The sequence below is a fragment of the Haliotis rufescens genome, unplaced genomic scaffold (assembly GCF_023055435.1).
Source record: "Haliotis rufescens isolate VD_foot unplaced genomic scaffold, xgHalRufe1.0.p SCAF_94, whole genome shotgun sequence".
In the NCBI taxonomy this organism is placed as follows: Eukaryota; Metazoa; Mollusca; class Gastropoda; order Lepetellida; family Haliotidae; genus Haliotis; species Haliotis rufescens.
The window spans coordinates 214,982-229,143 of NW_025964388.1; the positions used below are offsets into that span (position 1 = coordinate 214,982).

General features: G+C 42.1%; 1 protein-coding gene across 5 annotated transcripts in view; it reads right to left on the reverse strand.

Moving 5' to 3' along the window:
* Positions 1-293: 293 nt before the first annotated feature.
* The window catches only part of LOC124137682 (forkhead-associated domain-containing protein 1-like), a 53,499-nt gene continuing 39,630 nt past the window's right edge, over positions 294-14,162 (reverse strand). For all 5 annotated transcript variants that reach the window (XM_048391639.1, XM_046504087.2, XM_046504085.2 and 2 more), the window contains 9 exons: positions 13,479-13,611; positions 12,263-12,401; positions 10,723-10,952; positions 9,208-9,428; positions 8,043-8,094; positions 6,215-6,328; positions 5,017-5,091; positions 3,947-4,087; positions 294-2,746 (listed from right to left, as the gene is read on the reverse strand). In XM_048391639.1, the coding sequence (XP_048247596.1) occupies positions 2,705-2,746; positions 3,947-4,087; positions 5,017-5,091; positions 6,215-6,328; positions 8,043-8,094; positions 9,208-9,428; positions 10,723-10,952; positions 12,263-12,401; positions 13,479-13,611 (1,147 nt within the window). In that variant the 3' untranslated portion in view covers positions 294-2,704. The remainder of the gene's footprint in view (positions 2,747-3,946; positions 4,088-5,016; positions 5,092-6,214; positions 6,329-8,042; positions 8,095-9,207; positions 9,429-10,722; positions 10,953-12,262; positions 12,402-13,478; positions 13,612-14,162) is intronic.

The following is a 14,162-nucleotide window of genomic DNA, read 5'->3' on the forward strand; positions in this document are numbered from 1 at the left end:
CGTTACACAATGAGAGAGTGAGTATGGTTTTACGCCACGTTTAGCAGTATTCCAGCAATATCACGGGGGGAACACCAGAAATGGGCTTCACACATTGTACCCATGTTGGGAATCGAACCCGGGTCTTCGGCGTGACGAACGAACGCTTAAACCACTAGGCTACTCGACTGCCCTGTTAAACAATCAACAAACACGGCCATGGTAGCTGGAATATTGCTGACATCAGCATTAAACAACATTCAATCTCTCACTCCGAGAAGAGTTCTCATGCTCCACAAAAACAAAGCCAGATGTTTATTTCATCTTGTTTATTCCTTATCCTATAACAATAGAAACATGTTCTTCAATAGATAGATAGATATATTTTCTCGTCCTATCTACATGCACTGGTTAAATGTTGAGATCTTTGCTACCAAGCGACAGACTTTCCACAAACCAGTGGAAAGGACATTCATGGTACATGGTACATGGTACATGGTACATGTGCTTCCATGGACCAACTTGAGGACACAATCAAGATTGAATCAGTGTCGAATAATATGTGGCAATATGGCCAATTATTGCTGCATAACAATTACTTACAGCCCATGTCATTAAATATAAAATCAATATTATATTGTGCATAATTTTTTAATTAATGTGCAATGGATAGCATTTTAATAAAACCATGCTTTTATGAGTAAAATAGATATTGCTGTAGAATAAAAGCATCTAAGTTGACTTCTCAGGGTCCTATTTTCTATTCCACACACTTGTTTGCTACGAAATTCAAAAAATAATAATCTAAAAATGTCATTCAGACATAAGATTCCTCTGTCCCTCTTGTTTCAGGAATGATAATTAAACACTCCTGAATTTAAATAGTAAGTAGAAATAATTAAATTTGAAGAATATTGAACTTATTTTATTGCATCATTTCACATGAAAATGTTTCAATAAATGTTAGATTGTGTCTCAAAATTGAAACAGTAATATTAGAATAAATATTCATAGAAATATTGTTAAAAAGGAATTGCTGTACAGGGGAAAAAGCTGAAATTAAAAGTAACAAATAAAGTATATTCTATTTACAACTCTCACTATGTACTACATACGAATATAGTAACTAATCACCATAATTACAACGAATAAATTAACGGTATACATACTATAACATGGTCAAGTTATTGTACAATTTATACACTATATTATAAAGGCACTTGTTACCTAGAATGCACTTGAGATGTTTACCTCAGATCTATAACAATTATTAAATGAAAATAAAACACAAAGAGATAATATTATTTGATGCCATGAGAGAGATTTTCTGCAGTGGAGCAGTATTGGCGTGTCATCTACTGTAAGCGACAGGCTCTTTGTAGTCATTTTATTTGTGGACTAAACTCTTGAGCTTAAAACTATTTTTGCAACTGAATAAACACACAAAGCAATTCTAGCTTATATCTGAACTCTTTTTGCAGTCTAATATCACAGATTAAGAATATCAAACTAATGACTATTTGAAATGTTACATCACATGAATACGTAATATGAAACAAATGTCTGAAAATATTGTCCATATATGTACTTTATGTTTGTAAAACCAGAACACAAGAGACAAAATATGGCCATCAAAGTTTGATATTAAAGGGTTCTAAAGATCTCAAATATTGATGATCCATCTTTTTACTTTGTGACAACTTTGTTTTCGTACTCAGATCAGCACTTCCTGGCATATGCAAGGGACACAACTCTGTGTAACAAATTGTAGTGCACTGACCGTTACAATCTGTTTGAACCTTAATTGGACTCAGAACAGCAGATCCTGGCCCATCTAAGGGACACAACTCTGTATGACAGCTTGTTCTATATTCATGAGATTCAGGACAAAGATCTATCATGACTTGTCTCATGATGTCATTCCCAGGATGTCATGTACACATGGCGTCATGCCCGCTTTGACGTCATGCTGACATGACATCATGGGGTTCTGCCCATCAATTGTTGCAGAAATGATGTCATCATATCAACATGACATCGTTCCCGCTACGACATCATGCTGACATGACATCATTGGGTTCTGCCCATCAATTGGTGCAGAAATGATGTCATCACATCAACATGACATCGTTCCCGCTACGACATCATGCTGACATGACATCATTGGGTTCTGCCTATCAATTGTTGCAGAAATGATGTCATCATATCAACATGACATCGTTCCCGCTACGACGTCATGTTGATGTGATGTCATCAAGACATGCTGTCTGTTTTGTTTCATAGTTCATCCTTGCTTCCAGTCTAACACTGATTGGAAATATGCCACAATAATCTTATTTTATGCAACTGAATCCATAGACTGATTTCAAAGTGGATCAGTATGGGAAGGGAGGCAACTCTGTGTTGAAACACCCCCCCACAGTTCTTTTATTTCACCAGACTTATTTTAATCTGGATCTAATTTCATTACAATCCCTTTTCAGGTTAATTTAAATACTTAAAAAGGACTTAAAAGAAATAAAAAAATAATTCCATTTTCATAGAACATCTAGAAGTGATATTTCTATTGATATATAATTTATGATAATATTTTCAGTGATGTCAGTTACAGGTCATTGACTGTGGAGTACCCTTATCAACAGCTGTTGATTCCATGTTGTTAACATCATACAATTAACATCCCATTCAGACTGACGAAGTAATGACAGGTTTAGGATGACATCAATCAGTGGATGCAATCTGTCACTTCAACTGGACTCTCAATTCCCTGTGAAAGAAACATACAATGTTATAATAAATGTTATATTTAGCATGTTTAGTGAACAAAAAATGGTTGTTTTTTTCAAGAAACTTTTACTATTACAACAGACTGCAACTTAACTAAATTGTGAGTCAAGTGTAAAAACTACAGCTTCATCAGTTATGCTGTGTCGTGTTCAATGAAAATGCATAAACAAAACAGATCTAAGTTAGTAAATCAAATCCATGGCTTCACTCACTCCAAGCTTCTAACAGTAACTACTAAAGTTCCTCTTTTCTCAGCAAGACGGTGTAGATGCCTATTTCAGTTGTCTGTTTTAAGACAAGATGCTCATCCTCTTGTTGTTTGAAAATGTCAGTAATAAATGTGGGAAATTTGGTTCATTCGTCCATGTATAACGAGGCTTCAACTGTTTGAAAGCACCCATCCTCTTTAAAGCGCCTTATGCTAGAATTAGTGAGTGAGTATGGCTTTACGCCGCTTTTGGGAATATTCGAGCAATATCACGGCGGGGGGACACCAGAAATGGGCTTCACACATTGTACCCATGTCGGAAATCGAACCCGGGTCTTCGGCGTGCCCACCCTTATGAGTGAGTGGGTGGGTGAGTGAGTGAGTGAGTGAGTGAGTGAGTGAGTGAGTGAGTGAGTGAGTGAGTGAGTGAGTGAGTGAGTGAGTGAGTGGGTGGACGGGTGGGTGGGTGGGTGAGTGAGTGAGTGAGTGAGTGAGTGAGTGAGTGAGTGAGTGAGTGAGTGGGTGGACGGGTGGGTGGGTGGGTGAGTGAGTGAGTGAGTGAGTGAGTGAGTGAGTGGGTGGGTGGGTGGGTGGGTGGGTGGGTGAGTGAGTGAGTGAGTTGGTGGGTGGGTGAGTGAGTGAGTGAGTGAGTGAGTGAGTGGGTGGGTGAGTGGGTGGGTGGGTGGGTGGGTGGGTGAGTGAGTGAACGAGTGAGTGAGTGAGTGGGTCAGTGAGTGGGTCAGTGAGTGGTCAGTGAGTGAGTGAGTGAGTGAGTGAGTGAGTGAGTGTGTGAGTGAGTGAGTGAGTGAGTGAGTGAGTGAGTGAGTGGGTGGGTGGTCGGGTGAGTGAGTGAGTGAGTGAGTGAGTGATTTGGTCAGTGAGTGGGTCAGTGAGTCAGTGAGTGCTAGAATTAATCCAGATGGTTGGGTAGGAAGTGTGAAGACACATGCTCAAGGTTAAGCCACAACCCACCAGACTTGATTCTATAGAGTACATCCGCCTGTCCTTCTCCACCATCTCTCGGTCCTTGTGGTTCAATTCTTGCTTTAACATGGAGATCTCGTAGTTCTTGCGATGAAGGAGATCTTTCTGGGCTCGTTTTCGAACCTGAGTCTGAAAAAATATAAGGATGTACCTCCACATGACAAGAAGTGTTTGTTTGTTTGTTTGTTTGTTTGTTTGTTTGTTTGTTGTTCAACGCCTCACTCAGCATGTTCCAGCTATTTGACGGCGGTCTGTAAATAATCAAGTCTGGACCAGACAATCTAGTGATTGACATCATGAGCATCGATTCACGCAATTGGGATACGATGATATGCATCAACAAAGCAAGCCCGATCGCCTCTTACGACAAGCATGGGTTGCTGAAGACCTATTCTACCCAAGACCTTCACAGGTCGACAAGAAGTGAATGTATTTGAACACTAATACTGTTATATCCAGTATGTGACTTTTAATATCGTAGGAAAGACTAAAGTCACGCAGGTCACAGACAAGTATAACTTCATAAACCCCACACAGACCAAGGAAAATACTAGCAGCACATCTGGGGGAATAAAACACACAAAAAGCGGATCCTGATACTGTCAGGGGATGCAACTCCCACATGACAATACTTAGCAATACTGCATGTTATAACAAGAGGGTCATGAGTGGCCCAGTCGTCTAAGGCTGAGCAGAGTTGCCTCCCTTGGGTATGCCAGGAACCTGTGATTTCAATCCCGATATTTGAATAGCTAGGAGTGAGTGAGTGAGTATGGTTTTACGCCACTTTTAGCAATATTCCAGCAATATCCAGCGGGGGACACCAGAAATGGGCTTCACACATTGTACCTATGTCGGGAATCGAACCCGGGTCTTTGGCGTGACGAGCAAAGAATAGCTAGGAAGGGATGCTCACCCGTTGCAACTTAATACAAGCATCAGGCCCTTGGGGTCTTCCACTGAATCCCTACCACCTGAGTCAGTATCAAACGGTAAACATTTACCAGGGCCTCCACAAAACCAGAAGCTGACAATCAGTTTCAAGGGTAAATATTTACCTTGTGATCCTCCGTCTTCCTGGCTGAACCGGGTCGAGGCATGAGGTGGGCCCTCTCATTCTCCAGATGGAATGTCTGGAACATTAATCAGTTTTCACTTTAGTGAAATACCTTATTTGACATAATAAGTGCCCGAGGAGCTCTCAAAATTAGAAACAAGGGGCTCTTATTAGAATATAATTTTGGTGAAAAAAACAGAGTTGAAAGATCATAAACTTTGTGGTTTATGCTGACAGCCTGAAATGATACAAAAGAAAGGTATGTGCGTATCATACATGACAGATATATTTTTCCAGAATTTAATTGCCCATAATTAAGGGGGCATATAATACACGAGTGCATATTATACGCGAATAAATAAGTCTTGTGTACACTGATCAATCAGAAGGGGTGCTAATTGGGATTGTTCACAAGCCAATATACCAGCAAATATCACTGTGGGCGCTTTTAGAGAAGGGCGCTTATTACGTCGAAAACGGTGCTTCAAGTCAAACTTATATTTTTTTTTAAATCAACTGATCTACCTTTCCTAGCACATTCATTGTTATGCAACCTCAATCATCATCAATACTTTCAGTTTTGTTCCTCCATCACCTGTGAAGATATATGGCCACTCTGCAGTATCGCTGCTATTTGTAACCAACAACTCAGGCCACAGCCTGGTTCCAGCAAGTTCAATGTATACCAGCAATAGTCTGTGTCTGTGTGTGTCTGTTTCTGTGTGTTTGTGTGTGTCTGTGTCTGTTTCTGTGTGTATGTCTGTTTCTGTGTCTGTGCGTGTGCGTGTGTGTGTGCGCGCATGCATGTCTGTGTGTCTCTGTGTCTTTCTGTTTGTGTGTGTGTGTGTCTGTCCGTGTGTCTGTGTGTGCTTGTATTAGTCACAGTTTAACATCAAAACCCCACTCAGACACATAAGTTTGACCAGTCCTTGTTGTATTCCCTTACAGCTGAACACCAGGCAGGGTAACAACAAGTACATCTATTGACGTCTTTTGGTATGACGTCTTTTGGGGATCGAACCCAGACCTGCTGTTATCTATGCACATTCTGTCTCTCCTCGACCACAGACTAAGTACTAAGGCCATGCAGGGGTAATGGGACCCATTCTGCCAATTTAACGTCACATGTTTCTATTCAAAAAGGGATAGTTTTCAATAATATGAACAGGTTTCAACGTTGGTGTTTTTTGTGAAAATACCTTTTTCTGTTTTATAGCTGTATTCAGTCGTTTTTCTTGGTTGAGTCTGTCTCGTGTTCGATTGAGAGACTCACGTAGTAGCTCGGATTCCTGGGAGTGCATTCGCATATCGTTCTGAAAAATGACAACGCATTTGAAAAACATTAATTACATAGTGGAGTTTAAATAGAAGCATGACTCAGCATGTTTTAAGTGTGTGTTATGTTGTTTACACCATACTCACCTATATATTAGAGTCTTTTAAATAAATTATTCTGGACCAGACAAACCACAATCTCATTAAAATGAAATCTCAGTTCTTGCTATCGCTAAACAAAGATCTGAGGACATCCCATTATGCGTCACGTCAGAACGACCTTTCATCCGACCAAGCAAAGTGTCGCTTACCAGATCATGAAAGTGACAGTTGAAAGGTGTTTTCCAATCATGCAACCTCGAAAACGTTAACACGCTGTATTCCGAACGACAGTAACGGTCCGTACGACTGATTCCGTCAAAATTATCATCTATCTCTCTCTTCCGTGGGATAAAATTTGAACGGAGGAGGCGTTACGCAGTATGTGGGAAGCACTGCTATACAATATCAACCATATATTAGACATTCCGGAACGTTCATTTTTTCAGTTTTCAAAATTTTAATACAGAACTGTAACAACATATTTCTCAAGCGTAGTCTGAAGTCGCCAGGTTGAAACGAGTGCCGTAAAACTCGAGAAAGCTGCTCTCTAATTGGCTGATGTCGACTTCTTGTTGGTCATTTCATTGGTCGGTCAAAGTTCGTGAAAGGTCATTCTGACGTGACCCATAATGGGATGTCCTCAGATCTTTGTTTAGCAGAAGCGAGAACTTAGATCTGATTATAATGAGATTGAGACAAACCAGTGATTGACATTACGAGCAAGAATCCAGGACATCACGGTACAATGACACACAATCAACCAAGTCTGACCACCTGCTTGCCTGTTGTGGATTAGAAGGAGGGGGGCATCCTGTGACAAAATAGTTTTTCAAGCAATTTCCCGAAAACAAAACCACAGACTCTCTATTACAAGAGTGCTGTTCGGGATGATAACGGTGTACATCTAACATGCAACCGTGAGGTAGGGCTGGGACGAGTCCAGCTTTACTACCCGGTACCCACCCCCCTATTACCCGACCCTACCCGGATACCCGCTGTAGGTCTCAATGGTAGGTACAAACTGTCCGATTGAGAAAAGTTTGACCGTAGCTCTGGTAAAATGTGTTTAGATACATGTATGAAGCCATCTGGTGTATACACTGAAGTTTACTGGTTCTATTTTTATTCAAACATATAAAAGTCAGAAGGAATGGGTGTAGTAGTCAGAAAAAAATTAGTGACAAGTGTAACCATAGAGTTTTAGATCATTTTTGTCTTTTAAAAATATATCACGTGACTAACCACGGGTCCGGGTAGGCCCGGGTCCTACTCAGTACCCATCCGACCCGAGTACCCGAGTTACCCGTCCCAGCCCTACTATGAGGTACCATAGTGAGTGAGTGAGTTTGGTTTAACGCCGCTTTTAGCAATATTCCAGCAATATCACGGCGGAGGACACAAGAAATGGGCTTCACACATTGTACCCATGTCAAGAATTGAACCCGGGTCTTGGGCGTGACGAGTGAACGCTTCAACCACTAGGCTACCTGACCGCCCTCAGGTACCCGAATGTGTAGGTATGGCTTATACAGCCGCGGCTTACCCTTCAGTTACTACCCAGCAACCCCTGCACAGGAAGCAGCTCGGAAGGGAGCAATCATTAGTACACCACACATGACAGCAAAATTAAATATCAAACAAACCACTCACCTCCATTGCATGTACTTGCTGGGTCTTGCTGGAGGCTGTTTCCTGAGCTTGCCTGGAAAAAATAACAAAATGCTTCAAGAATTCTTGTTACTCCATTCATTTAGTTCTGTCAATATTGTTGAGATCCATTGTAACAGTAATATTATTCCTGACAACATGGCAGAGATGAAAGTGTATTCATTTAATGATACACCATATTCCAAGACGGAAGTTGATTACTTGATGGGACAAACCTGAATACAAACAGACAGGCAAGACATTTTCCTGCAATCTGCTGCTCCAAATGAGAATGATGAATTGCAAAATAACTCAAAATCAAGAATAGTCAATACAGTGTCACGGCAATGAATACCATGTACATATCTGCTGCTAGATACATGTATTTTTATTTGCATCATTGGAAAACGATGTTTAGGAACTACTGTGTTGTTAAGTGTACACGTTGACATCTTTAACAGGGGGGCACAATGGTAGGAGTGTTGCGCAGTGGAATATTAACTATTAACAAAAATGTGAATTCCCTCACTGTATGTGGGAACTAAACGTGACTATCTTGATATGATGAAATAATTCAGATAATAAATTCGGGGAACTAAACATGAATCTCTTCTTAAAAAAGATGAAGAAATGTAAATGTGACAAAATTAACTAAATATGATTCTCAAAATCTGTTGCTATCAATCTATCAGTTTAGCCCTATTTTGGCTAGCATTGCTGTGTCCTATTGCGACATCCTATCGTAACTAACACGTTCTACTACGTCCTTTCTTGACGAGCTATAAAACGTAATTGTTCAATGTACGTCCTATCGCGACGACATCTCAAACCAAACTGATGAATATGCGTCCTATCGAGCCGAACTATCAAACCGAAGTCAGGAAAGTACGTCCTAACGCGACGACATCTCAAAACCAAAGGGAACTTAACTCAAGTCAGATTAACTCGTTTTGCACATGCTCAGACAGCACATGCCATGTCATACTTTTGTTTTCTCTGCGAAGCAAGATGCTTTCCAGCTATCTGTTCCAGCTTAACATGTCTTCAAAAACAAAGGAGGAACAGCACAAACACGCACTGCACATGCCATATATGTAGTTTCTTTCAGCGTAAAGAAATCAATGTGAAGTTATGAACGACATCTGTGAATGTCGACAATCCCACCCACCTGAGTTTGGCGAGGTCTCGCTCGTAACCTTGCAGGAGGTCGTCCTTCCGAGCTGTCCTTTCCTTCAAGATATTTATTTTCTGTGCCAGGATCTCACAGGACGACTCCCGCTGCATCGTCAGACGTTCGCGTTCATCCCTCGGGATGTGCGCCATCGGCCGGAGGCCGTCGATAGCCTCCATCTCCAGACAGCTCGCCATCGCCCTCAGCAACGTCATGTACTGCAACAGTGGAGTCAACACTGTTGTAATATCCAAGAGAGTCCTGGGCCCACTTGCACAAAGCCATCTTAGTGTTAAGATTATCTTAAGCCTATGTTAAAGTATGGGAGTTACGATCATGGGTCCTGGGCCCACTTGCACAAAGCCATCTTAGTGTTAAGATTATCTTAAGCCTATGTTAAAGTATGGGAGTTACGATCATGGGTCCTGGGCCCACTTGCACAAAGCCATCTTAGTGTTAAGATTATCTTAAGCCTATGTTAAGGTATGGGAGTTACGATCATCTTAACACTAAGATCACTTTGTGCAAAGGGCCCAGAAGGGTGGGCCACAACTAAGTCAGTAGTCGGTAAAATTTGGGGTTTTTAGTCAGAAGGGATTTATTTTCAGGTAAGTCACTAAAACATTATGCAAAAAGAGGGCAAGCTGTCAGTTCGAATCTAAAATGCGAAATCATCAGTATGCACTGATGCAAATATGGATCGTCAGTCTGTAGGGGAGTGAGTGTGTGTGTATGGTTTTACGCCGCTTTTAGCAATATTCCAGCAATATCACGGCGGGGGACACCAGAAATGGGCTTCACACATTGTACCCATGTCGGGAATCGAACCCGGGTCTTCGGCGTGACGAGCGAACGCTTTAACCACTAGGCTACCCGACCGCCCCATCTGTAGGGGAAAAATGGGAACAGCTAGTTCTGCTTTTGTTTCATAACTGCAATCGTGTTTTGCAAATACCAAACACTGACTCTTTTCGTTGTCACAAGATCTAGTCATATATGACATTTTCAAGATTTTAGCATGATTACGATAAACAATAAACTTGTAATTATGCTAAGCATTTTTGTAATGGTCATTTTACATAAATCTTTTCCGGTCCAATTTCACCCATTTACGTTTATGATACTGTTTTTGGTTGTTATACGCTAAACTGTATATCCTATCAGGGCCCTCATTCAAGGCATATCATACTGGGGAACACCTGAATTGGGGAACACCCAAATTGGGAAACAACCCACCAACGTCGGGATTCAAACTTATGCCAATTTAAGCCATCATTTTAACCACTGAGCCATGAGCCTCACTCTAAAGAGTGAGTGAGTGAGTGAGTACAGTTTTACGCCCTTTTAGCAATATTCCAGCAATATCACGGCGGGGGACACCAGAAATGGGCTTCACACATTGTACCCATGTCGGGAATCGAACCTGGGTCTTCGGCGTGACGAGCGAACGCTTTAACCACTAGGCTACCCGACCGCCCTCACACTAAAGAAGCTACAGATCTAACAACTTACTGTCGTCTCACTGCACTCCAGGGCATCCATTGTCTCCCTGTGGGCACTTCTCTCCATGTCTGCCTCCACGTTGGCAGGGGTGATGAGGCCCCGAGCCTTGCCGATCTCGCGGTCCAGTGAGGTCACGCCCTGCAAGACACGGTCCTCGGATATTGCCTGGTTGACCCTCATCTCGGCCAACTCCTTCTTGAGTGAGATCACTTGTTGGAGAGCCTGGTCCTGGGAAGGCACTGGACAAACACACAACACCAGCTCTTACGCTTGTCCAGTTCAAGGAGTGAGGAACAAAATTTAGACATCTTCATTTTTAATTCATAACTGAATTTACATGGATGCTATTTTTTGTATGAATTAAATCTCATTTGAATGTTCCTGTCAATCTCATTAAAATCAGATCATAGTTCTTGCTATCACTAAACAAAGATCTGAGGACATCCCATTACGGGTCATGTCAGAACGACCTTTCATCCGACCAATGAAAGCGTCGTTTACCAGATCATGAAAGTGACAGACGGAATGTGTTTTCTAATCATGCAACCTCGAAAATGTTAACATGGGGTATTCCGACCGACAGTTACGGCCTGTACGGCTGAATCCGTCAAAATTATCGTCTATCTCTCGCTCCCGTTGGAAAAACATTTGAACGGAGGAGGCGTTGCACAGTACGTGGGAAGCACTGTCATACAATCTCAACCATATATTAGACATCCCAGAATGTTCGTTTGTTCAGATTTCAAATTTTTTATCGAGAACTGTGTCTACATATCTTTCAAGCATAGTCTGAAATGGAAATCGCCAGGTTGAAACGAATGCCGTAAAAGTCGAGAAAGCTGCTTTCTAATTGTCGACTACTTGTTAGTCATATCAGTGGTCGGTCAAAGTTCACGAAGGGTCGTTCTGACGTTTACCGTAACGGGATGTCCTCAGATCTTTGTTTAGCGTCAGCGAGAACTTAGATCTGATTTTAATGAGATTGATGTTCCTGTTAAACTAACATTGAGTCTCTGAAATAAAATATTTTTTTCAAGATTTGTTTGGTCAAATTGTCTATTAAAATAATATAAAGAAGCCCAGTGAGTGAGTGAGTGAGTGAGTGAGTGAGTGAGTGAGTTTGATTTTACACCGCTATTAGCAATATTCCAGTTATATCATATTGGGAGCCATGCTTTACCGCACGCCATAGCCGAGGTAGCACTATACTGAAACGCGCAATAGGGAGGAAACACTGTAACTTGTGCCTTTCCCTATTCCTCCTGCTTTCCCTTTACTTAATACTTTGAGGAAAAAGAGAAAGAGGAATTTTTATTTATTTCACCGATCGATGTCAATAGTCTGGCCCAAATTTTGTATTGAAAACCTAATTCAGGCCTATGTCAGGCAAACAAGTGGTTGATAGCGTGAACAGCTTCCATGTAGTTGGGGTACACTGACACACAATCAATAGCTTCATCCCAATTTGAGTCAACTGTTGCGACAAGAATAAGATGCTGGCCACCCAATCTGACATGTAATCTAATATTCTCAGATTGATGGAACTCACATGGTGGTCGGACGCTCTCAAGGACCTTGACTCTTTGCCTGAGTTCCGCCAGAGCTTCCCTCTGCCTCGTGATGACCTGCTCGTGTCGCTCTCCGCGGCATTGGGAACCAAGAGCAGACAACTCTGAAGTGATGCGACCCTGAAGAAAAGACATTTGAACACAGTAAGTATCAAATATTCAGTATCCAGTATCTCAATCCCAGTATCCACTATCCAATACCCAGTACCCAGTATCCAATACTTAGTATCCAGTACACATTATTGACCCAGTATCCAGTATCCAATACTTAGTATCCAGAACACATTATTGACCCCAGTACCCAGTATCCAATACTTAGTATCCAGAACACATTATCGACCCAGTACCCAGTATCCAATACTTAGTATCCAGAACACATTATTGACCCCAGTACCCAGTATCCAATACTTAGTATCCAGTACACATTATTGACCCAGTACCCAGTATCCAATACGTAGTATCCAGAACACATTATCGACCCAGTACCCAGTATCCAATACTTAGTATCCAGAACACATTATTGACCCCAGTACCCAGTATCCAATACTTAGTATCCAGTACACATTATTGACCCAGTACCCAGTATCCAATACGTAGTATCCAGAACACATTATCGACCCCAGTATTGCAGTATCCACAAAGTGTCCTCAGGTATCCAATACTCAGTATCGACCCAGTATTGCAGTTTCCAATACCAAATATCGACCCCAGTATCGCAGTATCCATACAGTGTCCCCAAGTATCCAGTAGCCAATATACAGTGTCCCCCCCAGTGTCTAATAGCCAGTACCCAGTATCGACCCCAGTAGTCAGTATCCAGTATCGACCCCAGTACTCAGTATCCAGTATTGAACCGAGTACTCAATACCCAGTACTCAATACCCAGTATCCACCCCAGTACTCAGTATCCAGTATTGAACCCAGTACCCAGTACTCAATACCCTGTATCCAGTTTCAACCCCAGTACCCAGTATCCAGTATCAACCCCAGTACTCAGTATCGACCCCAGTCCCCAGTACCCAGTATCGACCCCAGTACCCACTATCGACCCCAGTACCCAGTACTCAGTACCCAGTATTGACCCCAGTACCCAGTACTCAATACCCAGTATCCAGTTTCAATACCAGTACCCAGTATCGACCCCAGTACTCAGTATCGACCCCAGTACTCAGTACCCAGTATCGACCCCAGTATTACCTCCTGGTCGAGGAGCTCCAGCTGCTTCTTCTGTTCCTCCTTCTCCTCGCTCAGCCGGGTCTCAAGCTGCCTCAGCCTCTCCGTCCTCTCCTCCAGCCCCGCCCGCAACTTGGAGGACACCGACTGCTCCTTGCTGCAGACACATGGACAAGCATTACACCTGTGATGTCAGCAGGTTATGGCATGAGGGTGAGTCAGGGTGTCATGTCTGTATGAAGACATCTTCCCCAAGCAAGGGAGACAACTGACTATAAAAGTCCAGTTTCCACCCTTGCCGAACTAAGCTGGAATTTTCGTAGCGCCACCAGAGGATTTTATTAGTTATGCCCCTTCTATGTCTGACCTATCGACCAATCAGATTCCACCCATCATATCACATGCATTTGCTTCAAACAAAATGGTGGGGCCCAGTCAAGACAATCTGATCAAGTTAAATGAAGAAAACTTTCACAATCCCTGCCTCACGGACACCCAAAACATAACACTTGAGATTCAGAAAATATCTGTCGACGATCAGTGGACTGAACACACAAATCCTGCAATAGATCGAAATCCAGCCAAAGTATAACTCACAAATTCCAGACTAGTTCGACAAGGGTGGAAACTGGATGGTTATAGTGTGTCTCTAAGATAAACTAAGATGCCATACATGTATCCTGATGAAAGCATGTATCTGCGACCATT